This window comes from Acartia tonsa, chromosome 12 (genome assembly GCF_053477335.1).
Source record: "Acartia tonsa isolate MP-2025a chromosome 12, ASM5347733v1, whole genome shotgun sequence".
NCBI classification, from domain to species: Eukaryota; Metazoa; Arthropoda; class Copepoda; order Calanoida; family Acartiidae; genus Acartia; species Acartia tonsa.
In genome coordinates, this window is record NC_137271.1 from 28,905,753 (window position 1) to 28,933,727 (window position 27,975).

At 31.4% G+C, this 27,975-nt stretch overlaps 1 protein-coding gene across 2 annotated transcripts; it reads right to left on the reverse strand.

Moving 5' to 3' along the window:
• Positions 1 to 9,700: 9,700 nt before the first annotated feature.
• On the reverse strand, positions 9,701 to 22,375 carry LOC145334719 (uncharacterized). Of its 2 annotated transcripts, XM_080180300.1 has the most exons (7): positions 22,319 to 22,375; positions 21,143 to 21,196; positions 18,112 to 18,189; positions 17,292 to 17,369; positions 11,610 to 11,687; positions 11,206 to 11,283; positions 9,701 to 9,915 (listed from the first exon to the last, which is right to left on the reverse strand). In XM_080180300.1, the coding sequence occupies exons 1-7, from the start codon at positions 22,334 to 22,336 to the stop codon at positions 9,868 to 9,870; spliced, it is 432 nt and encodes a 143-aa protein (XP_080036426.1). In that variant the 5' UTR covers positions 22,337 to 22,375; the 3' UTR covers positions 9,701 to 9,867. The 2 variants fall into 2 exon arrangements, with proteins under 2 accessions (XP_080036426.1, XP_080036427.1); XM_080180301.1 differs by lacking the exon at positions 11,610 to 11,687.
• Positions 22,376 to 27,975: the final 5,600 nt, after the last annotated feature.

Sequence of the window (27,975 nt, forward strand, 5' to 3'; positions counted from 1 at the left end):
CAATGAGAGCACAGCATTATACGAAATGCCGCGCTGTGATTGGCTGAAATTCGGCGCTCCCCGATTTGGCGCACCATTGAAATGATTTAAAGATTCAGCTCAGATAAATACAACTACTCTAGCATGTTGAAGCTAGGAAAGAGAGAGGGGCGGGGGGGGGGGGAGAAAATATGAGAATTGAATAATATGGAAAAATAAGGGATTGTGCAAATTTTGCAGCAAAAGAACCATTTCTCTAAATTTTGCACCCAAATCTGTCTTCTGTATTCAAAGAATGAATTCATTTTTTTTTCTCAGCTTTTTACATTTTTAGTTTTGTTCAACTTACATATTTTATGTTGTGTAATCTGCTTTTAAAATAGGCTACTGGTGCTTTTCAATAAAAAACGATTATCAAGCACTAAAACCATACCCTCTAACCCCTCCTTTTTTAGTATTAAAGATAATGATGGAGCGTTGTTTTTTTCATCTGTATCTAAACCCTGTGGGGGCGAAAAAGAAAAAAAAAAAAAAAAAAGACAAAATCCCGGCCCTCCCCCCCTCCCTCACTTATTTAATTTTATTCTGCAATAAGGAGGAGTTTTATGGGTTTAAGAAGGGGGAAATTGTCAAGCTAATCTATTAGTAACCGTTGTATTTTTAGTAGCGAAGCTACTCTATAATTTGAAATGTCCGTCTGTATGTCTGTATGTATGTCTGTATCTCTGAAACGTTTTGGGGGAAACGTGATTTACTCGGCTCATATAAAAGATAGACAGCTGAATTTTTTAGTGATTAAATAAGTTATCATTCTTCATTTTTTCACCAAGTTTCATTTAGATATGTCAAATAATTGAGGTGCTAGATCGATTCCTAGATTTTTAAGTTTTCATGATTTTCTCGATTCCTATTAAAGATAGAAGTCTAAAATTTCAAGGATCAAATAAATTCAAATTCTGCACAATTTAAATACTCTATAGTTCATTCTGAATGTTCTTCCATGATTTTTGAGCTTCGCTACTTATGGATGTTGTCATCCTTGTTTTTTTTGTTTTAACCTACAAATTAACTCATCAGATAAATTTCTACATTCACACATTTTTTTTATAAGATATAATAATTACGATTATGTCCAATACAAGGGAAAACAGTAAAAGTGTCTGACTATGACGTCAGAAAAAAATAACAATTAACCAATGAGAGGCCGCTATATATTTTACCATTGTGAATACTGGCTTCTCATTGGTTAATTGTTGATTTTTTCTGACGTCATAGTCAGACACTTTTACTGTTTTTAATACAAGGACTATGACATCCAAAAAACGCTGCTCAAATCACAAAGTCTGACAAACATAGATTTAATAGAATATTAATACATTATAAAACTATTTGAAGACAATAGTATGATATATGAAGAAAGATTTCTTGACATTTCTACATATAATTCAATTAAAAATAATAATTTTAAATTCATCATACGATTATATTCAATGCCTAAAATGAGAATTATTTTGTTCTCTCCAAAATGAATGCCTTTTTATAAACTACTTAATTCATATATATCCCCTTGCGCATTTGTTTGGTGTGTAAACCAAGCTAACTAAAACTTTTATATAACAGCCAAAGTTATACATATAGATTTCTCGAATTTGCTTAAGTCTTCGTTATGCATAACCTTATTCACGAAAGCTTATTTTAATACGAATTATATTCTAACTTATTATTATTATTTATTCTGAAGAACGTGTTCTAACTTGTAATTTAAAAAATAGTACTTTTGGTAAGTAGTAGATGTAAAATGATCCATAGAATTTAGATATACAATCGTTTTTTTTTTGTAGACCTCTTATTTTTTGAGTAATTTAAGTTTTTTTTTAAAATTAAGTTGGTTTTAAGGTACTTAAACGCAACAAAAAAGAAGAAAATTACCATTATGAACAAAAATAGTAAGATCTTTAATTTGACACCTTACTTTTTGAATTCTGTTGAGTAATTATTAAAAAGATCTATTTTGTTGAACCCCGATAAATCAAAACTTTGAACTTTGACAATTCGTCACGAATGGGTTAAAACAAAATCAAAAAAGTTAGGTCACGTTTTTTTTAAATAACAGGCTAGAAATCAACCTTATTCGACATTCACTCAAAGCCCCAAAAATAATGGACTTAAAAGTGTATTAAACTGTATATAAGACATTTGCGAATATATTGGTACCATTAATTTGCCTCTGAGATAAAAAAAGTATGTTTTTTTGATAATTTTCTCTTGCAACAAATCAAATTTCAAATTTGAGTCACCAAAAATGCTTAACTAATTTTTGCTCTAGAAGAATCAATTTTTGGAGTTAGAAAGTGCTTAATACCTCATTTTAATCGCCTGGCATTGCTTTATAATATACAGGTAATGACTTGGTTGTTTATAGAACAGCTGACTAAAAAATCGAGGTTTTGTGATAAACCCACTTTTGTTGTTGCTCCATAAATGATATTTTTTTTCCCAATTTTTTTGGCTGTAAAGAAGCTTTATATATTCATATAACATCCACCTAAATTTGACTTTTGGTATTTTATTTATAACATCACCAGAGGGAATTGAATTTTGGAAAAAAATATCAATTTATATTTTACACTGCTATGCATTGTTCTTGTTCTTGTTTCTAAAAAAAATTTATATTATAAAAAAGAGAATTATTTAACGCTTCTATAGGTATGTTTATCATTTTTCTAGGCTTAATATAACTATAATTATGTGGTATCCGCCTAGGTTAAATGGCAGACACCAGAGTTCAAATGACTACGGCAGTGCGAACAGACGTGGACACATATATTATAGAGAAGCTACGCTTCTCTAGCAATCACTAAATAATAAACAGAGTCTATTCAGTTGTTCCTTTATTCAGGGTCTAAGGTTTACTAAAGTTGTACAACATAATATAAATACATATGGATTAGGAATAGAGATAGTTAAAGGTAAATCATACAAGTAAAACATAGATAGTTGCAATGGTTAGGTAGATGGCTATCCCTGTCCGGGGGAGGCAGGATAGCCCATGGAACAGCACAATAGGTAGATAAGCATAGAGGGGTTGAGTGGTAGGTCTGGGTACTAAAAGGGAAGGTTTGATGATTACTGTGACAACAACAGTCTGTGTGGGTGGTGATTCTATCGGGTGAAGGAAGGCTTAGATCCTTTATCCTCAGGGCTGAGGTGGTGCTGATAACTTGGTGGTTGAAGGGGAAGGTTCCGGTGCTTAAGAAGGGAGAGGGAGGGGTAACACCCCTCCCTCCACTTGCAGGACAACTGAGAGATGAAATCAATACCGTTATCTGACATATTTGCAGGTGGCTTTACAATTGGAGAATAACAGGATTTAGCTGGGTGCGTAGCATCACTATAATGTCTTGGTTTCTGCATGGCCCAGAGTTGCCGAATACCACAATTACACCATTTTAAAGTTAGACATCTTAACATATTAACACAATTATTGAATCGGTCTGTATTATTAAGCTGGCAACCATTAATACAGCTGCATTTCATTATCCTATTATATATAGTAATTATTATATGTATAAACACACTTAATTTTTTAACTTTTTATTGATGGAATACATATGTTTCTCTATAAAAATAGATCATCAGTTCCAATTAAGATGTATAAAATAAGAGTTAAAAAAAAACATATATATGTCAATGCATTTTGAATCCTTTTAAAAGACTAAATAAGAAAGAAGTGTTAGAAAATTGTGCCACCTGCGGGGTTTTTACTGCTTATATCCTCTTGGGGTTAGGGGGGAATTAGCATCTTTATATAAAAAGGGGGAGGTGTTTAAAGAGAATTTTTAAAGAGAAAAAAATAGGTCATATTTTATCATTTGCAGTTTTACAAATTAATACATGTTATATAAAGCTTTTTTGTCTGTAGCTTAAGATTTCGGTAAAGTATAAGGCTATTTTACTAATTTCCTTACTCCTTTAATTACAGAGCTCCTAGATGTTTGGAGCGCAGCTGCTAGTAAACAAACAAAGTAAAACGATTCCTGAATAATTGATTTATAATTTTAAAAAGCAAAACATTTTTACAATTAGGATGTGTATATCCACACCATGCACAGTGCCTTCTAAGGTGCTTTTTTAAAGAAATTTATTAGAGCAAACTTGTTCAAAATTAAAAATAAATAATCTTTGCTTTTCTTGTTATGATTATACGGTAACTCCTAGTGGGTGAAAATTGAACTTGAAATTTTCAAATTTAATTTTCTCAAAAACTGCTGCATTTTAGATTTTATTGAAAAGTGAAATAAAGTTACCTAACCTAGGGTAATGAAATGCACTATGTCCCAATTTAGGTTCTGACACTTAAGTCAAAGCACCTTCGAAGGCACTGTGCATGGTTAGCTCTTATTGTTAATTCAGGCGTTTTAGAATTAATCTTAAATGTTGGAAGATGATTTTTGTAGCAGTAAGGTACTTAGCAACTTTATAATCATTACTTTATGTAAAGGGATGTCCCGGTGGGGGGGGGGGGGGGTTAGGGGGTTAAGGGTTATTAATTAATTTGGGGCAACCCCATAATTTTTAAATTTTTAATTTTTAATCTTCCCCTCTCCCCCCCCCCCAAAAAAAATATAAAAAGCTTTGACGTCCTTGCCTTTTTTATATAAAGATTACCCCACAAAATAAACATGGGGATGCCCAAATTTCCCTCCCCCCTTCCCCCCCAAATCAAAAAGCTTGGACGTCCTTGATTATGTAAGCTCATTTAAAACGTACTGAAATCAATTTGTGTACAACAATTATCCTATTTAGTTTTTTAGTAGTGAAGCTACTCTATAATTCAAAATATTTGTCCGTCCATTGTCTGTCCATTCATATGTATGTCTGTCCATTGGTATGTCTGTCTGTCTGAGACAGAAAGGGGAAAACGAGATTTTCTCGGCTTCTATAAAAGATAGAAGGCTTAAATTTTCATGGATTGAATATTCTCTCTCTCTTTCAATACTCCATATTTTCATCAAGTTTCATTAGGATTTGCCAAAAAACTGGGGTGGGCTATATCGATTCCTACAATTCAAGTTTTCATGATTTTCTCTACTCCTATTCAAGATAGATGGTTGAAATTCAGGGATTGAATACTTTGATATTTTGCATAATTTTATCAAGTTTTATTGAGATTTACTTATTGGGGTTCTACCTCAAACATAGGAGTCCCAAAAATCGGAGTGGACAAATGCAGGAGTCCCAAACATCGGAGTGGACAAACGTAAGAATGGGACAAACGTCAGAGTGGACAAACATCAAGGTGGACAAACGTCGGAGTGGAAAACATTGGAGTGGACATTGCTTAAATAAAACCTAGGAGTGTCTATTATTTTAATAATATTACAATTTTGAAATTTTTTATACCCCTGTCTACAAAATAATGACTATGGCTGCAGCGCTCAGCCCCCTAGCCTATATCCTAACCTAACCTAACTAAGAAAAGTAACGGGACGAAGGTAGGGGGGGCTGTGTTTGTAAACAAAAATTCAAAATTAAAAAAAAAGTTTGGGACTCCTGTGTTTGTCCACTCCGACGTTTGTCCCAAAAATCCTGCGTTTGTCCACTTCAATGTTTGTCCCACTCCTGCGTTTGTTCCACTCTGACGTTTGGGACTCATGCATTTGTCCCTTCAATGTTTTTCCACTCCTACATTTGGCATGGAACCGATTATTGGTTGGGGTGCTAGTTTGATTCCTAGATTTGTAAGTTTTAAGGATTTTCTTTACTCCTATTAAAAAAAATTTAAAAGGCTTGGTTTATACCCCCCATAATATAATAAGGGGGATGATTACCCCCATCCCTAAAAAATTACCCTTTTACAAGCACCTCCCCCTGGATACTCCTGCACTCCCCCTTGTAGTTACTAGGCCAACTTTATGGTCTCTGGTTTCAGGAAGCCCATTCAATTATGAGAAGTTCACATTATAAGAGCACTCTTATAGCATCCTCTCTATTAGCATTACATGTGTAATGCATTATAGACAGACAGATAGATATTGTGAGGGATCCTACACTTTATAACACCTTGTTTTGCATGGTAAAAATTGTTCCAATAGTTCTTGATATTGATATTTTATTTAAAAATTACAATAACTTGAATATAATGATGTTTAAAAAATGCTGGAATTATAGTTATATTTAGACTAGAAAAATGATTAACATACCTATAGAAGCATTAAATAATTATCTTTTTAATTATAAGAATATTTTTTAGAAACAAGAACAAGAACAATGCATAGCAGTGTAAAATATAAATTGATATTATTTTCAAAATTCCAAAACTATCCAGGGTCCTATAGGAAGCATCCATAAAACACAGAACTCAATAGGTACTGTAATTGTCAAAATCTTAAGCTAAAGACAACAAAGATTACTACTTTATATAATAGGATAATGAAATGCAGCTGTTTTAAGAGTTGCCAGCTTAATAATACAGACCGATTCAATAATTGTGTTAATATGTTATGATGTCTAACTTTAAAATGGTGTAATTATAGTTATATTAAGCCTAGAAAAATGATAAACATACCTATAGAAGCGTTAAATAATTCTCTTTTTTATAATATAAATTTTTTTTAGAAACAAGAACAAGAACAATGCATAGCAGTGTAAAATATAAATTGATATTTTTTTTCCAAAATTCAATTCCCTCTGGTGATGTTATAAATAAAATACCAAAAGTCAAATTTAGGTGGATGTTATATGAATATATAAAGCTTCTTTACAGCCAAAAAAATTGGGAAAAAAAATATCATTTATGGAGCAACAACAAAAGTGGGTTTATCACAAAACCTCGATTTTTTAGTCAGCTGTTCCATAAAAAACCAAGTCATTACCTGTATATTATAAAGCAATGCCAGGCGATTAAAATGAGGTATTAAGCACTTTCTAACTCCAAAAATTGATTCTTCTAGAGCAAAAATTAGTTTAGCATTTTTGGTGACTCAAATTTGAAATTTGATTTGTAGCAAGAGAAAAATATTAAAAAAACATACTTTTTTCTATCTAAGAGGCAAATTAATGGTATCAATATATTCGCAAATGTCTTATATACAGTTTAATACACTTTTAAGTCCATTATTTTTGGGGCTTTGAGTGAATGTCGAATAAGGTTGATTTCTAGCCAACACTGTTTTTAAAAGCGAAGCTTTTCTATAATTAGGGTCGGTCCGTCCGTACGTCCGTCCGTCACAAACGGATAGCTTTTTTCGTTAATTTAGGCATGTTAGAATTGTCCTATCGATTTCAAACTTTGCATGGTGATTCCTTTAGTAGTTAGGTACGATTTAGAAACGTAGCAACTCTATAATCATAACAAGAATGTCCGTACGTCCATTTTAAACATGTTGATTTTTTTTACTTTTTTAACAACAAATTTTTATGTGATCTAATCATCTGATTGATCTGATTTTTGGTATGTTTATTCGTTGAACAACAAAGTATAATGTTATATGCAAAGCAACTCTATAATTAAGTCCTAAAAATGTAAGTATGTCCATAAACATTATCCTGTATCAAGCAGTTTTTCAACAAATTTACTTACAATTTTGCTCCGATTCTTATACATTTATATTCTGATTATTTAGTTCTGACACTATACAAGTGTTAATGTCCGTTTGTCCTACCGTTTCAGTGCTTCGATTTTATGGATGTTGTCATCCTTGTTTTTATTTATTTAAGTATTCTTTGTATAACTTTATTTATCTCTTATATAGTTGCAATGCTGCATAATAGCCAGGAATCATAAGGGATAAGACAATGAATAAAAAGTTGATTTACAACTTCATTTATGATAAACAAAACAGCCCCTTCTATAGATTCGAATTATTGGTTAAACATTTTGGACACTGTAAGTTTGTACCAACCAATCAAGATTATACAAAGATTTTAAGTCATCAAATAAGAGAACGCATTAACAGAACTTTGGTTACCAGTATTATTAATAGCCCAATGCCCCCTACATCCCTGATAGTTGCACAATTAAGGACAGGGACTAGAATCATTTTGTTTCTGCGAAAAAAACTTTTCAAAAGAAGGTGTCCTAACTTTTGTGATATTTTTTAAAAACAGCTAGTCAGTGCTTTTAGTAATTAGTAGATGTAAAATGATCCATATAATTTGGATATGCAATCGGTTTTTCGTAGACATCTTATTTTTTGAAGTAATTTAAGTTTTTTAATAAAGTTAGGTTGGTTAAGAAAGAAGCCAAATGCCATAAAATTATTAAAATCAATTTATTGGAATAAATATCTATTCTTTTTCTCTGCATGTATATGAATGCGGATCAACTGAAAATTGATTGCTTATTTCATCCCTAATTTCCGAAGTTGTACAGCAGATAACCCAAATATTGCAATACATATTTTCAGCTACTTCGGTCAAAGGGAAAAGCGATATAATGTATAAACGGTTTATACATTATACATTTAAAATTTTAATTTTTTAAATTTTGATTTTTTTGTAAGTTTGAAGCTTTTTAGCTAGTATTAAATATTGAGATAGGATGAGGGTGCTATGTACACAATCGGAAAATCAAATTCAGCTGACCTGAATGCGTGCTGCTAATGGATATAATATATACGTGGGTATTATGACAGGATAAAAATTGTCGTTGCTAACATGGGCATCAATTAGTGGTCAGTTCATTCATCCAGTTGGAGTGGAGGGAATTAAGTAAAAGGGGTAGATGGTGGTGATCGTTATTTTAGCCAGCTACAAATTTAACTTTATTAGAGTACATGATACTCTTGTGTAAGATCCAAGTAATAATAAATCCATTGAGCTTCTATAGTTGACAATTTGCAAGTATGAGCATGGTTATTATTAATGCATTTCTCCAGGGAAGGAGGGGACAATTGATTTCAAATAAATCTACATACCTTTTCCCCCCTACATTACCATTCATTTAAACTAAATTGAAGATTAATTTGTCGTCCTTTATCCCATCCCCGTATCCCTTGTATTTTCCACATAATGCTTAATTTCTTGAATTTGGTACAATTTTTGTTGTTAGTGGCAAAGATCAGGGATCTTAAGGGATAAGACACTAGACGATAAATTTATATATTCCCAATGATGATACACAAAATTACCCATTCTGTAGATGACAATTAGTGGTTAAACGTTTGGACACTTAACTTAATAAACCAACCAATCAAAATTTGATAAAAGTCCCCTAAAGATGTTAGGCCAACAAATAAAAAAACGTTAATATAAAACTTTGAGGACTAAAGTAATAAACACTAAACAGCCTTGAAAAAGCTACTCTATGTATAAGGAAAGTTTTCTGAAAGTTGCTTATACAACATTTCTTTAAACTTAAACAAGACACCTTTTTTTCTGTAGCGAAGAATCTTGCTAACCGCTGAACCGACATGTTCTGGGTAAGGTTGTAGGCTATTTGTACTGTCCTTCCATGTCCCTTCGAAAAGTGCCCCTAGCATCTAGAGGATCTGTATTCAAAATGGTAGAAAAATAGCCTAAAACCAACTCGGAAACTGTGTATATTGAGAAATCAATAGGTTCAGAGATTATGAAGCTTCCAACAACAAAAAACTTACTACTTTATATAATAGGATAGCTGAGTTAAAATCAAATTAAGATAGAAATAAAAAAAAACTTTTTTTTTATTCTTCCAATACTGTTCACATAAAGCTTTATCTACAATGTTCTATTAATAAACAATTTAATATTTAAATTTTATTTTCTAGTAAAGGTCTATTCTTTTAAAATGCACAATGTTAAAAGACGACAATACAAAGAATTCATTTAATATAAGGCACTTTTTCTTACTTCCATATCAAATACAACAAAAAATTATTTTTACATTTGATAATTATACATCTTAATTTATTTCTTTGGTGTTCTTACTGAATCTATGGCTTCAGCTACAGATGCCTAAAAAATAAAATGTTAGAATTTAAATTATTACCTAGCTTATAACTAAATACCTCTCGTGATCATTAACTACAACATAGAGCGAGATCTTTTTTAGTAGATCCTTTGGGTATAGTCCCTTTCGTGACAACGCCTCTTAAGGGGCATTTCTTTGTATTTTTTACAGTAGCTTTTCTCCTATTTCTAGCCCCTGCGAGGCAATAACATAATCTAAAAAGCTACAGTGAAAATACGATGAAACGCACCTTTAGAGGCGTTGTCGAGAAAGGAACTATAATCAATCCTCTTTATAGGTTCTAAGACACTAACATCTCAGCTACTGCATTTAACCAAAACTTTTATTGCAAGACTTGTTTTAAATTTGCATGGTAATGAGTTTGGGTCATGATAATACCCCTACACTGTTGGGAGGCCAGATGAAAAAAGTTTATTTTAGTGTTAGGAAAAAATGACTTTGCATTTGTAAGTAGGTCTAATAACACCCTTAGCTAATTTAAAATCCAACTAAATCTAATTTTTGAGAAAAATAGATTTGAAAATTTTAAGTTCAATTTTCATCCACTAGGAGTTACCGAACAATCATGACAAGAAAAGCAAAGATTATTTATAGAAAATTTTAAACAAGTTTGCTTTTATAAAGTTCTTCATAAAAACACTCCTGAAGGGAGTTAATCAATGGCCATTTTTATCAGTTGCTTTGCTAAGGTTACGGAAATTCAGCCTTAAATAAATCATATATAGAGTGGTTTTATGAAAGATTTTATAAAAGCAAAGTCGTAAAGAATTGAAAAGTATGAGTATATGTTTTTCTTATCATGGATGAAATTTGAACTTGAAATTTTCAAACTTAAATTTGTCAAAAATTAGATTTAGTTGGATTTTAAAATTAGCAAAGGGTGTTATTAGACCTACTTACTGATACAATTGTAAAGTCATTTTTGCTTAACACTAAAATATACTTTTTTTCTTCTGGCCTCTCAACAGTGCCTACTTTTATTAGAAATATAATGCATCTGACTTTAGGAGCATTAGGTACAACTTTTAGCGTTCTCATTTTAGTTTTTTTTAAAGTTCCTATTTTTTTGGGAGATGATTTTTTTCGAGAGGCGATATCTCTTGTGGGAGGGGGTTGGAGGTGACCTCCCTCAAAGTAGTTGTGAACCTTCCAATGACCTTTATGAAGCTTCACTGTAAAGAAGGACCTTATCGATTCAGCTGGGCGGTTAATGAGATTTTAAGCTACAGACACATAGACAGACATCCTGCTACAAAACAAACAACTAAAATTACCTCGAAATCTAAAGGCTTGGCAGCAAATTCAGTTTCTTCCAAATCTCTGACTAGATCTATTGATTTAGCTACATCTTCCTAAATAATTAAACAAGAATAGAATCATCCATAGGTAGCGAAGAATGAAAATAATATGAATGGACAAACGGACAAAGTGATTTAATAATGATGACATAATAAAAGTATATAAAGTTTTCTAGATTAGATCCGGATCTCAGCTTTACTGAAAAATCTTGTATAAATTCATATTAAAGACAATTGTCCACGAAGATTAAAATGAAAATCATTAAATTAATACTAGTTTTGTCAGCCCGGGCCTTCGGCCCCTTGGGGCTAACATAACTGGCTTTAATCGAATAATATTTCTTTTTAATATCCGCAGCAAGCTGTTTTTTCATATTAACCTCAAAGTTTAGCACTTTAGCAGCAAACTCAGTTTCTTGCAGGTCTCTGACAGCAGCTATGGAAGCAGCCACACTGGCCTTAAATCATGTTAATATCTGACTATATCATAACATTTGATTATTTTAAACAGTGAAGAAAATGTTGAAAGACGAAGAAAGTCGCCTAAAAAAAAATTCTGACGTCAAAAAAATGAGGAATGAGGAAAGGAAAGGCTCTAGCTACTTATAAAAGCGGGAAGTTTGTAAATATTTTACTCAAGACACTAAATCGTTACAATTTTCATGAGAAATACGCATTTTATAAGGCATACAAAACGCTCTAATTTTCGTTCTATTTAACGTAATTTTGTAATTTTTTTTGCTGGTTATTTCATTTTACATATACTTTTATCATTTTATCAAAAAAAAATTTATCTTTTTTCATCATTTTTTGGAGAAATTAATGCTTAAACTAAGGGTATCTTTAAACGCAAAATTGACGCACTTAGAATTAAAAATGCGTATTGAGTACAAAGGGGGGATAATTTCAAGACATGCATGTTCCAAAGATATCTTTTTTTCCATAAAATTTTAATGTTTAGTCCACCGGAGATTACCCTGAAAATCATATATCAATTTAGGAAGATAATTTTTGTAGAATAGTTACTGAATTTACAACTTTATGTTCTCTAAAAGTATAGTTAAGATCAAAGGCGTGCAAAAGGTTGGTATAGGGGTTGTTTACACCACCCTTGTAAAATAAAGGGGGATGGATACACCTCCCTAGGTGTCCAATCATGTCCACCCTCTTGACAAGAGCCTACACCCTCAGATACACCCCTCTATAAATTTCAAGGGGGTATAAAGGAAATAAATTAACACCCCTTAAAATAAAGTGGGGTTGGGGGTGTTTAAGGAGGGTGTATTTAAGCAAGTCACTGATTCAGATAATTCTATGCTATCTATTTTTAGGTAAATTAATTACCAGACTTTACTAAAAAAATCTTGCAATATTCTGTACAACTGTACTGTACAACTTTTAATTAGTAAATTGAGACATGAGGAAACTCTCATACATATGTAGGGGGGGGGGGAGTTAATGCAACCATCCCATAATCAATTAATCCAAATTTTGTTATGAAAATTGGCATGTGTAGTCCTTAGTAGGTCTGTTTTTCAAATTTAACAATAAGTTAAGCTTAAGGGGGGGGGGGGGGGGTTAAGGCAAACATCATGTAATCAATGCACAAATGGCACCTAGAATTCGAATTTCATTACAAAACTTGGCATGAGTAATCCTTGGTAGATCTTTTTTCCCAAAATGGAACCAAAATTTGGAAAAGTAATGGCTAAGGGCTGTTTGCTCAGCTGTTTAGCCATTTTTGGGCTATTTTCAGGGCAAATCCAGCAATAATTACGTAGGAATCATCCATTAGGGATAGGTTTTAAGGGGTGTTGAGCTGAAAAATACTACCAAAAATAGTGGCAGCTGGGTAATGGCTTATAAGGATATAAAAATTGAATATTTCCATGGAATTAAACTTTTCTTAATTAACATTATAACTTTATGTCATGGACAAGGACATATTACTAAAAACACTTTTTTAATTTCTAGATTTTGCTGTCATAACAGCTGAAAACTGCCAAAAATGGCTGAGAACAGCTGTCAACAGCCCACCATGAAAAAATTTTGAAAAATTTTTTGCCCCCAGTAAAAATGTGGTTGATTTAAGCAAAATAATGACCCATGCTAAATATTTTTTTCTGTGATGCAATAATTGTGACCTTACGAGCACTTCAAAGTTTTTGAAATCTGCAAAAAGAATGTTTTTTTGGTTCTTTTGTGTGATCTCAATTTTAAAGATTTTTACAAAATTTCAATTCTAGTATGTAAATATAAACCTGAAAGAAGTTGTATCAACTTTTTTACTTTTTATTTAAGATAGGTAGCCGGTTCTTTCAGTAAGTAGTAGATGTAAAATTTTTCATAGAATTCAGATATGCAATCGGTTTTTTTGTAGACCTCTTATTTTTTAAGTAATTTAAGTTTTTTAAAAAAATAATTAAGTCGGTTTTAAGGTACTAAAACGCAACAAAATAAATGAAGAAAATAGCCAGTATGAACAAAAATAGTAAGATCTTTAATTTGACACCTTACTTTTAAAATTCTGTTGAGTAATTATTGAAAAAATCAATTTTTTTAACCTCGGTTTAATCAAAACATTAAACCTAAATATTTTCTCATACAGACATAAAAAATATGGGTTCATATATACCATTAGAATGAGAAAAATATAATGAATCCTTTCTAAGCAAAATTGAAAAAGTTTAAAAAAATTGTAATAAAAAATAGAAAAAATAAAAAGTTTATTTTAAGAATTGTAACTACTAAACTAGCCAATCACAAATCGCAAAAATTGACGAATCGGGAAGCTTAACTTATAAAATTAACCTATAGAATTGCCAGAAAAAAAGGAGAACGTTCATACAATATATACAATAGATACTACAATAAATATAGTGATATTAAAGAACATGTAAAGAATGAAAAATTATGAACAAATATGCATCAGTCTCTTTATAAACTTCAAAACAATGTAGTTAAAAATACATCATTGTTTCTTGTGTTTAAAAAATATCTGCTACATTGCATTGTCTTTTGTTTAGGTTTGGTTCAGGTTTGGTTCAAGCTAACCCTTTAAAGCCGAAAATTATGATTCTTAAAATAAGCTTATCTTTTTTATTATAGTTTTATAAAACTTTTTCAATTTTGCTTAGAATAGATTCGTAATATTTTTCTGATTCTAAAGGTATATATGAACCCATGTTTTTTATGTCTGTTTGAGAAAATATTTAGGTCTAAAGTTTTTATTAAACCGAGGTTAAAAAAATAGATTTTTTCAATAATTACTCAACAGAATTTTAAAAGTAAGGTGTCAAATTAAAGATCTTACTATTTTTGTTCATACTGGCCATTTTCTTCTTTTATTTTTTGCGTTTTAGTACCTTAAAACCGACTTAATTATTTTTTTTAAAAACTTAAATTACTTAAAAAATAAGAGGTCTACAAAAAAACCGATTGCATATCTGAATTCTATGAAAAATTTTACATCTACTACTTACTGAAAGAACCGGCTAGCTATCTTAAATAAAAAGCAAAAAAGTTGATACAACTTCTTTACCAAAAAATGGAGCAGTCTCAATAATAACATATGAAGGTGTAGCAAGAAATCTGCAAAGTCAAATTCCATTTTTGCAGTTTTTCTTACCTAACTTAAAAAAAAAAATTTAATTTTGTTTTTCTTTTAGATGCAGTAACTACTGGACCAGGTAGTTTAAAAATTTTAGCTCAATATATATCAATTTTGCCCACCTTCCAGCACCAAACCCCCCTTTATTGATAAGAAGACCATTAATTTTATTTTATTAATTTTTAAAATACCACAAAAAAATTCATTTGGGAGCTTGCTAATGGCCGCAGCTCAGCTGGGAGCGGCCAAGAGTAGAATAAGTAGATAGGGCTTGTGACGTGTCTCTAGGTAGGTTTTTAACAGTCTGTGTAACAGCCCCAGCTGCCAAATGGATGGACCCCCACTATTTATAGTAGTATTTTTGAGCTCAGTACCAATAAAAACCTACCCCTAGACATGTTACAAGCCCTATATACTCTTCATACTCTTAGCTGCTCCCAGCCATTTTCAGCCAGTTCTAGCAGCTGGTACAAGAAATTTTAAAAATGGATATTTAAAGCAAAAATATGTTTCAAAAAGTTGATTCCTATGCAATTAATGATAGTTTCGCCCTGAATATAGCCCAAAAACAGCTAAATGACTGAGCTGCCAGCTGTTAGCTGTCACTTTTGCAACTTTTTGTTCCATTTTGGGAAAATAGATGTACCAAGGATTACTCATGCCAAGTTTTGTAACAAAATTCGAATTCTAAGTGCAATTTGTGCATTGATTACGAGATGGTTGCATTAAGCCCCCCCCCCCCCCCCCCTCAAACTTGAGTTAATTCCTTTAATGATCTTGATAGATATATGTTTATAACTTTTAATATATTTTACAATAGTTTTTAAAGTTAATGTTGAGAGGGAGATATATCCCAATCCTCTTTTTATAAAAAAAAATTTAAAATGTAATAAATTTCCTATGGAAAGTAGGTTTGGTAAAATACTAATAAAATCACCCTTGATTTTAGTTAAAGGGGGCTGTTAAAAGTCATAAGTGGGGTGTCAAAAAATTTAGTTGTTAATAAATTAATGGAATATAACCTGATATTATAAATTTGAAACATATTTTTGATGTACAAAGAGAATAAAGGAACATGTATTACACTTTTCTTCATAGAAGAAATTGAATCATTTTTTATTTGTTTTTTTCAACACAAGGTTATTTGTGTATCTCTTGGTACAAGATACCACCATATTATTAGTTAAATCTAATTTTTTATAAATTAAGTGAATAAGTCTGTTAGACCAAGGGTAGAAACTAAGTAGATAGACAGACAGACGGGCAAGAAGAATTATCAAAGTTTTACTAAAATAGACAATTAATTAGATAAAATCCAATAGAGAACCTGTGAATGATCAGACAGACAGAGGGACAGACAGACAGACAGAGGGAAAGGTAAATAGTAACAGAGAGTCTTTGAGGCATTAACAAATTACAATTAGGCTATGCTAGATGATTCATTGAAATCCAAAAGAGAGGCAGTTAGACAGATAGACAGACAAGTGGTGGGACAGACAGACAAAAGGACAGACAGACAGAGGGACAGACAGACAAATGGGTACTGCCTAAAACAGTTTGGCTGCTATATGAATCATTAAAACCCACCGTAGAAAAGAAATTTATATTAGTTTCTTATTTCGATACTCAACGCCCCCCCCCCTCCCCCACTCAAAGGGGTTTATTATTTCTTAATATCAATAAGTGACTTTTCAGCTTAATAAAATTGAATGTACTTTTTATTTCATCAATTTATCTTAAATAGAACGAAAGTTATAATCATTTTATTGTCTACAAGATATATGCTTTGAGTAAAAATCAACATAATTGTCAGTAAAAACGTCATATTTATGCATATTTACACAGTAAATAAATTTTAAAATTGTATTTTACTGTAATGAATAACTTAAGGGGGTTGTATGAAATATCAAAAACCTAAAAAAAACCTAATTTGGTTAAATTAGTCCAAGTAATGATTGATTTAGTACAGTACGTATGAATAAGTTGTCAATTTCCTACCAGAGTCCTTGTGGGAGGAGTGAGAGAGAAAATTTCTAAAAAAGAGATGAATAATCCCTCCTTTTTATGACGTCTTGAGCGACTTTCTTTGTCTTGAAATGTTGTCCCCTTAGAGACTCGACAAAGTGTCCGACAAAATGAGACGTGTGATGTCAATAGATCCATCTCTTTTTAATTGGTTTCCTTTCTCACTTCTCCCTTTACCTCACCCTTTTATGACGTCACACGGCTCATTTTGTCGGACACTTTGTAGAGTCTCGCCTGTTAAATGTTTATTACAACAGCCTAGAAATTAATTTCAAAAAATTCAAAAAGTTCAAAAAAGTAGCGAAAAACAAATAATTGACAAACGGATAGAAACATATAGACATACCATATACAAACTTACATTCACACAGACAGACATACAAACAGACATGATTTAAACTTCTAAATGATATAAAAGTAGTAATACCTCAAAATCTAAAGGTTGAGCAGCAAATTCAGTTTCTTCTAAATCTCTAATCAAATCTATTGACCTGGCTACATCTTCCTACAAACAAAAGCAGGTATTTGTGGTGCTTTCACAAAAAGTTCCTTTATTTGCCATGTCTATTCCCTGAAGTGATCCCTAACCCTAAAAGGCTTATATTGTGGTGTCCTAACCTTGCGGGGCTACCCAGTATCCAATATATCCTAACCTATTGAATAAAGAAATGAAAACCCCCCACAATTATTTAAGTGTTTCAAAATCAGTTAGGATGGGTTATCAGTGCTCAAAAATTTACTTGAAAATAGATAGGTGGAAGGTTAATAATTTCTTTCATGGCCTATTCAGTAACCATGGAAAAAAGTGCAGCAGATTTTTAACCTTCAACGACCGTGGACCTTTCCAGCACCTTAATCAGGTTGGAAGGCTTAGGAGCATTACAATTCCCCCACCTGTTACCTTAGCTTCTTATAGAGCTAGAGGGCTAGAATTTGTTGTGCACTTTTTGATAATATATGTCTAACCGAATGAAAGTTTGGGTTAATTTGTTCTTCCTACATCCCTTTATTAAGCAATTTTTGTTGTAAGTCCTTTTTTTCTCTAATAAGAAGCAGCTTATAGTGCCTAATAGAAAAGACGTCTTACAATACAAATGACCAGTGATAGACCAGTAGACATTATAATTGACAAATGGTAAAATGTATACTGGCCTATTATTGGTCATTTGTATTGTATGACGTCAATTTTATAATCTGTTCCAAGTTTGCTTAACTTCTAGATGGTTATTTGAGAAAAAATCAATTACCTCAAAATTCAGTGGTTTAGCTGCAAATTCAGTTTCTTGTAAGTCTGCGACACTAGCTATGGCTGCCTCTATTGACTCCTAATTAAAAAAGGAATTTAGTCAGACAAATGAACCTAAAAGCATAGAATAGCAACGCATTTATTATTAGAAAATAATGTTTAATATGTACATTCATACTTTCTGGTAATTATTATAGAGTTGCTATGCTTTTTACAGAACTGTTAGAGGAATCAATTTGTCATGTTTGAATTCGATAAGACAATTCAAACATTTCTGAGTGTACGGACTGATGGACTGATCCTAAATATAGAATAGCTTTTGAAATGATCAGAGATGGATTCTTAAAAAAAATAGCCTCGCTACTCGCTGGTGAGGCAAAAAATCCTCCAAAACCACATCAAAAATCTACAAAAAGTTTACAAAATCTTATGTTAATAACCCTTTTTATGATTTTATTTCATTTTTGTAGATTTTTTATGCGATTTTGGAGGATTTTTCACAAAAATAATTTTGCCTCACCAGCGAGTAGCGAGCCTATTTTTTAAAGAATCCATCTCTGGTTTAATGATAATTGTTTCATGAGGGAGATACAGTTATTTAACCCTTTCTCCCTCTAGTGTTTTACTCTAATGTTAAACCCTGTAAATTTTGTATTTACTGTTATTTGTGTTTTTCAATGTTGTCATCCTTGTTTAATGTTTAACAGTTAGGGAGTTGAATCCATTTTTATAGAAGCAGAAATATAATCTATGATTATGGTTTGGACCATCTAAAACTGTAATCTACCTTTCCACTTTCCCCTCTCTTGTTGAAGATATCTTCAACAAGAGAGGCAAAAGTGGAATCTTATATTTCAAAAATCGTATCGGCGTTGAAGATATCTTCACCAAGAGAGGGGAAAGTGGAATCTTACATTTCAAAAATCGTATCGGCGTTGAAGATATCTTCACCAAGAGAGGGGAAAGTGGAAAGGTAGATTACAGTTTTAGATGGTCCAAACCATAATCATAGATTATATTTCTGCTTCCGTAAAAATGGATTCATCTCCCTAACTGTTTAAAGCATATAACAGTTGATAGATTAATTCACCCTAGAGCAATCAGAGCTTGAAATATAAATTTTTGGAACATTTTTTTAAAATGCCAAAAATCAACAAACATTTTTTAGCTAATCTATGATTGGGGTATTAGAGAGGGAGGGGACATTAGAGTTTTAATTTGAATGATTCCCAACGTTTTTTAAATTCGTTAACTCATTCGTAGGCTTAAAAACTTTGGGTAATTTTATACAATCTTGAAATTTTATTATATAACCTTAACAATTCTAATAAAACTATAAAACCATAAATTTCACTTTTATAATTGATCATTTTAGCTAAATCTATAAAAGTTTAATATGCGTTACTGTAGAAACTTTTGTTTTGTTTTTATATTGATTGGTTGCGTGCAAATGTCTCAGGGAGGGAGGGGACATTGAGCTGTAAATTACACTGGTAACCATATTTTTAAAACCATGTTATCTTATCCATTGGCTCAACATCTTTGTGTACTTTTATAAATTTTTTATATAAATTTAAATCTGCAGAAGGGATAATTTTGTTTAACATCATCATCAATAATTTGACCATTGTCTTATCCCTTAAAATCCCTGTAATGTCTTGCCTTCTTGACTTTTTCAAATATTTTTGAATTTTTTAAAAAATCATAAGTTTTTAGGTATGTTTATGCAAAAACTATACTTTTTTAATAGCACAAATTGTAAATAGAGACAGCTTTCCGCGGAAATCAAACTGAAATAGATTACAATCAGTTTTGTTAGCCCAAGGTCCGTTGTCCAGGTCTAACAAAACTGGTATTAATTTTTTTATTTTTTTATTTTGATATTCGTGGAAAATTGTATATAATATGATGCTATACATTATTTTTCAGTATGGCTTAGAACCGGTTCTATATCAATCGGTTTCAAAGCAATACTTGCAAATATATTACGTAGTAGGCTTATAATTCACATTTGTTTTAAATTAGTCTTGTTACCATTTTCTTACTTGTTTTTTTTTTGTCGTATTAGCTGTTTTGTCATTTAACTCTATACTGTCTTATACTGTACTGTTATCTAATATCACGCTCCAATCAATATAAAAATAAATAAAATTATAAAATATACAATATGATAATGATTTTGTTTTCCAAGCAATTTCTTACAAAAAAAAATAAGGGCTTGCGCAGTATTTTGTCTTGGGGGAGGGGCTAGTGATTAACCCTTCCCCCCTCATCTAATAATTTGAATTTACTTCGTATATCCATTTTACCTAATCCTCCGCCCAACCAAAAAATGAACCCTTCCCCCCTTCCCTCAACTTATTAAGATTTCTTACCCCAAAATGCTTGGACGTCCTCGCTCCTTCCATCAGACAATTCGTGTACGTGTTTACGAATTTGATAAATCAATCGAAAAAAATAGGAAGATACAATCGATTAATCTGTCTTTGAATCAGAGAGGAAGGGAAAATTTGGTTGTTTATTACACAAGTCCCTAAAGTTTTATAATAACATTTTCATATTTGTAGGCTCAACAACTTTGGGTTTTCTCATTAAATTTTGGTTGGATTAAGTTGAGCGTCCAAACGTTGCAACCACCAATTGTAATCTACAGAAAGAGTAATTTTGTGTATCATCTTTAGGGATGTACATCAATTTATCGGCCATTGTCTTATCCCTTTAGATCCCTGCTTTTAATACTCGCCATCTGTCCATCGAAAGGACGTTGTAGATAAGCGTAGCTACTAAACCAAAATATGTAGCTGTGTTTAGTGCCCTAGGAAAATGGGGATAGACGTCACAGCTTTTGGCCTACCTATTCTATAGACGTCATAGTAGAGGGAAAGAGATAGGGAACTGGGAAAGAAACCTCCTAGAAAAGAGATAGGATTTAGGGTATTTCCTGAGTTGAATAGAATAGGTAGGCCAAAAACAGTGACATCTATCCCCATTTTGGTAGGGCACTATAGACAGCTACCAAAACAAAAGTTTACCTTAGTCTTCATAAAAGAGAATCCATTTGAACAGGATACCAAACTCAAGACAATCTAGAAATTTTTGGTTAACAATTAATCAAATTTCAGATGAGATAATTTGTGAGGGAAAATGGCGAGTATGTCTTCTGTATGTCCGTATTGTTTCAAGTATAAGATCTTGGTAACTGTTATGATGATTAAGTTCTACTTTTCAAGGGATATGCTTACTGGCCCTTTAAAGTTTTAGCATACTTCCCTGAAAACTAATTATTTTAACACAGTGATTATCGGGGATGATTATGGGGCTTGCAACATTCTTGAAAAATCATGTTGGTGGTGGGGCCTCAATCCTCATATCATCTTTTGAAACGAAGCGACTAGGGGCTTTTGTATATTACAAAGTATACAAAAACCAAAAAAAAAAAACTATGTTTAAAAGTTATTATTTAGATGTTATTAAATAGATTCTCCTGAATTTTTAAGTTTAGGTTATTTTTGGTATCCTGTACTTTTCATGGCAAGAAATTAATATAAATGATTTAATTACGAATGCTGAAAAAAATCTATCAAATTATATCCATCCAACTAAAATTGTGTCAAAATTAATCTTGCAATTAAATTAAATGAGCTATGAAACCTAAAAAACATTAAAACAATATCAAATTATTATCCAGAAATAATACAGAAGTAATTTGTCTGTCTGTCTGTCTGTCTGTCTGTCTGTCTTTCTGTCTGTCTATCTATCTATCTATCTATCTATCTATCTATCTATCTATCTATCTATCTATCTATCTATCTATCTATCTATCTATCTATCTATCTATCTATCTATCTATCTATCTATCTATCTATCTATCTATCTATCTATCTATCTATCTATCTATCTATCTATCTATCTATCTATCTATCTATCTATCTATCTATCTATCTATCTATCTATCTATCTATCTATCTCTCTATCTATCTATCTATCTATCTATCTATCTATCTATCTATCTATCTATCTATCTCTCTATCTATCTATCTATCTATCTATCTATCTATCTATCTATCTATCTATCTATCTATCTATCTATCTATCTATCTATCTATCTATCTATCTATCTATCTATCTGTCTATCTATCTAACTATCTATCTGTCTATCTGTCTATCTATCTATCTATCTATATATATATCTATCTATCTGTACTCACCAAGAAGAAACTATTCATTATGAATCTATCTGAAATGTTTAGATTTCAAGTTCTACCAAAATGAAAAAATCAAACCACAAAAAAACAGGGAGGGAGGGGACAATGTAATTTGAATTATACTACCCCCTTTAGTTTGTAAACTCAATAAAACTTTTGGAGTAAATGTTGAATCATCCTGATTGGAATGGATAAAGTAATAGTGTCTAAACTTTTCCACTGATGATTTTAATTTACATTAGGGGGGGGGGATGGTATGTTTATTTATCAGCTTCTCTGTCCTATCCCTTTTTCCCTGCACAAAATGGCTAGAATAATTAATGAGAAGTTTGTTTAGGAATTTTTACTCTTTTCTTTACATAATTTATCTAAAATAATTATAAAAAGTCTACTTTTAAAAACCACAAGAATTTCTTTATTGCATTAAAAAACTTAATTTTTCTAGAAATATACAAAAAGTCATACTTACTATGATCATTTTGCAATGGTCTAAAAATTTTTGTTTCAACTATTGTTTGTATTTTTATCTTTGTAATACAATTTTCATGAAATTCAAATCTAATTAGGCCCTATTTTCAAAGCTTCTCCAAGAGACAAAAGCATCATTAAAATCCTTAGAATAGACATAAACTAAAGACACACAATAATTACATTTTTTGGAGTTTTATGGAATTATTGGGCCAGATTTAGCATCTAGATAAACTATATCTATTGTCAATAGATGTATAAATATGCTATTGCAAAAAAAACTATCTTCGCCTAAATCCCCCTTGTTATATACTCTTATTATGAACATACACATAACAAATCGATATATTATTACTTGGATGTTTCACCAGATTTTCATGTACTCTGATAAATTGATGCTCGCAGCTGGCTGAAATAACGAGTCTCCACTTCCACCCCTTTTAACTTTTAATGAGTTCTATATAAGCAATCTGAATGTCAACAATTTTTCCCTTTTCAATAAATCAAAGTATATTCTATATACACTAGCGGCTTCGCCCCTAGCCTCTAGGGGCTTTGCCCCAAGAGGTGATAAAAAAAATTAATATTTATTGTTTTTAGTGAGAGAATGTTGCTATTCTTTCATTCAAAATAAATGCTGGAATAAAAAATATTTTTGGCAGCCTGCGGCAGCCTGTATCAGAGTAAAATAAAAAATAAGGGGGGGATTTTTTTGTTTTTTTTTGGGGGGGGGGGGGTTATGGGTGTCCTACCCCCCAGGAAAATAGCTTAAAACCACCACAGGACCAATAGGTATATACCCTCAAGAGTAGAATCCGATCGGTTTAGTGGTTACCGAGATCTTAAGCTTCAGACGGACGGACGGACGGACAGACAGACAGATAGACAGACAGACATCGTACTACTTTGTATTATTGATTACAAGACATAATTTTGTACTTTTTCACTTTAAGAAGATTCGATCATTTACCCGCTTAACTTTATGTAAACAAGGATGATAACATCCATAAGGAAAAAGCTGAAATAAAGCAAAATGTATGTTAACATGCCTTAAACTATTAATTTAATAAGGTCTTATTATGGAGATGCCACGAATAAACATAAAAAAAATCAAAGTATAGAACTTAATAAATTTGTTATCAACAAAAGCTAAACACACTTTCTGGCAATAATCATCGAGTTGCTACGCTTTCTACAAAATATGCAGAATCCTCCTAAAATGCAATCCTAGCACGCCTTAATTTATTATAACAGCTATATACAGACGTACGTACACAGGCTCTAAATATAGAAAAGCTTCGCTTTTAACAACACACAACATCTTTTTCCCAAGTCTAAATGATAATAACTGAAAAAAAAAAACAATATCAACATGGTTATGATTTACTCAAATTGGTTTGTCTAACTGAGCAAATTTTTTATACAGACTAGAGTTTTATACTTCGGTGTTCTATCAGTTCCACATTAAAACCGTTCTTATTTGAAATAGCCATACATAAATAATCAAAATCATTAAAACTCTAAATAGCAAATGAATTTCAAAGTTAGTAAAGACTTTTTTCATTACCAATTATACACTAAAATTAAAATTGACAAAAACACAGCGATTGTACTTTGCCAGTTATAGACTTAAACAAATGTTTAAATTTACATTTGGTTGTTTATTTCTATAATAGTTATGTTTATTTAATATTATGATGGGTCGTTTCTGATTCTCTAAAATAAGATGTTATTATTATTTGGGAATAGTCCCTTTCGTGGCAACGCCCCTTAAGGCTTTTGATATTTAGGTTAGGTGATTGCCCCACAGGGTTAGGTTATTGGCCCCGCAGGGTTAGACCCCCCCGCAGGGGCTAGAAATAGGAGAAAAGCTAATGAGATAAAACGAAGAATCGCCCCTTAAGGAGCGCTGCCACGAAAGTGACTATATCCGAAAATTTTCGTAAATTTATGTTGCTAACATGGATATCAGTTAATGGTCAGTTCCTTCCTCTAAAAGGAGGTAAGAGGATGGGATAAAGGGGTTGGATTTGGGGGGGGGGGAGTTTTCGTTATTTTAGCCAGCTACAAGTTTCAACTTTATTAGAGCACTTGATAATCTGGTGTAAGATCCAAGAGATAATAAATCAATTTCTGAAAATAATTGACGTTTTAAAAAATGGTCATTATATTTTTTATGAAATTAGCAATGATATTAATTTGCGCTCTTAATATTAAGGGGAAAGTGATGGCACATATTATACTTCAACGGTTGCGCTAGTAGTTTTCTTATAAAACAACCAGAAAATATGATAACACAACAGATCTATATTATACATAGATGTACATACAGATAACTACCTCTCTCCCTTTTCCAGTGACCCTTTTCTCTTGTTAGCAAATTGTTTTCTGCTACACGGCTGTGTTAATATTCCCGATACCATTAGTTAATTTTCAAAGACCCAATTGGAAGTCGGCACAAGGTCATTGCGATGGGGAGAAACAGTTATTTATTCCCTCCCCCCTCTAGTGTTTTACTCTAATAATAACAAAGATGACAACATCCATAAGTAGCGAAGTACAAAAAATCATGTAATGGACAAAGAGAAAAAATGAGTTATAGAACATATGTTCAGTTCTCATAACAAAGAAAAAAAGAGAAAGAATATGCAAAGTCGCCAAGAAAACAACGAAAACTTAAAACACATGACCGACAGAGAGACGGACAAAACAATGTATAGATTAGATGCTTATATGCCATAGGAATCTTAACTAAAAATTTCAGCTGTCTATCTTTAATAGGAACCGAAAAAATAATATTTCTCCTTTAGCATAACGAACTAACTTACTGACGGATCGACTCTGATTATAGAAAAATTTGGCTTTAATTAATGAAATACAGACATACCAGAGTTACAGAGTGACTCTGGGCCATGAAAATATACTGCTACTGCTTTGAAAGATAAGTGACATAAATAGCTACTAGTGGCTTCGCCCCTAGCCTCTTTTTTCCCTAAAGGTTCAGGGGAGAATTAAAAAATTTTTGTTTACATTTTTTTAGATATTTTCTGTATTTTATAACTTTTATAACTCTTTATAACATTTTATAACTCTTTATAACTTGTTATAACTTTTTATATTTATTTATATTAATTTATATTTTCTAAAACCTTCGATTTTTTTCTCTTTTTTAATGTTTTTAAAAATTTCTTTGCCATTAGCATTTTTGCGAAGGAAGGTTTTACAATCTTTTTGAATTTGAAAAAACAAAGTTTAAAAGAAGAAAATAAATTTAAAAAGAAGAAAAAAATTTAAAAATTTAAAAATATAAAAAAAAATATAAAAAAATATGAAAAGATATAAAAAAGTATAAAATTATAAAATGGGGGGGTTGGGAGTGTCCCACCCCCCAAGAAAATAGCTTAAAACTAAAACTGGACCAATAGGTTTATACCCTGAAGAGTAGAATCCAATCGGTTCAGTGGTTACCGAGATCTTAAGCTTCAGACGGACGGACGGACGGACGGACGGACAGACATCATTCTACTTTGTATTATTGATATCACATTAGACAATAAACAAGCGCCGCTGATTATCAAGAAAAGTTAAGACACCAAGACAAAGCTAATACAATCAAGGATTCTTAGAATTTAATGTTTAATAATTCAATGATTATTTTTGCAGTTTTGATTGAAATTCATACTTAATGTTTTTAAAAGATCAGTTTTAAAATGTATATTATAAACCAGCGTTTCGGAGCCGTTTGATTTTGGTGCGGCTCTAGCTCCGCGGAGCCGTATCTGGAAATACGGCTCCGGATCCGGCTCCAGCTCCGGCCTAAAATCAAGAAAAACTCGACATATTTTTTCCCCCATAAAAAAATATTTTTTATTTTTGACTTTTGAAAGTTTTAAAAGTTCAATTTTAATAAAAATGAATTTAAAAAGGGCATTTGCACATGACAAAACAGAGTTACCAAATCATAATTTGTAAAAAAATCTCTTTATTTATCTAGTCCGAAGTCGGAGCCGTTTTTAACGAAAATTACGGCTCCGGCTCCAGCAAAATATGGCGGCTCCACGGTTCCGGCTCCAAAACACTGTTAAAAACTATTTATTTTTACAAAACCAACAAGGAAACAGACTAAAAACTACCCTCATAGTTTTTCAAAAATAAAGGGAGGGGGAGGGTTAGTGCTCAGCATTTTAAAAGCGAAGTTTTTCTATAATTTGGGTCGGTCTGTCTGTAACAGTTAGCTCTTTTCGTTAATTCGAACATGTTAGACTTTTCCTATCAATTACAAACTTTGTATGATGATTCCTGTAGGAGTTAGGTACTATTTTTAAAGCTTTTTAACTCTATGACCGTTACAAGAATTCCGTACGTCAATTCAAAACGTGCTGATTTTTTACTTTTTAACAAGAAATTTTGGTATGTTATAATCATCCTATTCTTAAAGCAATTTTGCAATAATTTTACTTAAAATTTTGTTTAGACTTAAACATTTGTATTCTGCTTATTCAGTTCTGACACACTGCAAGTGTTAATGTCTTACCGTTTCAGAGTTTAACTTTTATGGATGTTGTTTCAACATTTTTGAAAATTTTTAAAAAAATTCTTTGCTAAAAACTGATTTGTTTCTTGAAGTGATATAATAATTCACGGTTAATAACCAGAAATCTAACTTTTACGCTTTTTGCAAATTCTATATTTTAATTAAGTCATTTTTTGGTTAAGATATTTTTTAAATATTTTGTTTTGCATAATGGGAAAATTGTAAAAAAAAATCCAGGAAAAGTGTAATTAATCAAGTAGGTTTTATTAATTTTTCTCAAGCTAAAATTAAATGTATTGTTTTATAAGTAGATGAATTTATTAATGCTTTATGTTGATCGAATGTCAACAAAATATTTATTTTGACTATACAACAGAAATGACCACTTATTTAAGTACGTTATTTTAGCCAGCTACAAGTATCATTTCTGATTATTAAAGTATTTATAATAAGATTCAGCACAAAAAAAGACATTTTATAGACTAAGAAAATAAGATTTATAGATTAGCTTTGAGTTAATAAAATCGTTATTTTTTATCATTTAGAAATCTTTATTGATATAAGAAAACATAAACTTAATATTTTTATACTATTTATCATGCCAATTTAATAGTTATTACAATTTTTTTTTGGGCGGGGTGTATTTAAAATTCACCCT

Coding starts and splice junctions, on each gene's coding strand:
- LOC145334719 (XM_080180300.1), bottom strand. Junction 11,284..11,609: donor CTAAAGTGCTAAACTTTGAG/GTTAATATGAAA, acceptor TTAATTATTTAG/GAAGATGTAGCTAAATCAAT. Junction 9,916..11,205: donor CCAAGCCTTTAGATTTCGAG/GTAATTTTAGTT, acceptor TTTATTTTTTAG/GCATCTGTAGCTGAAGCCAT.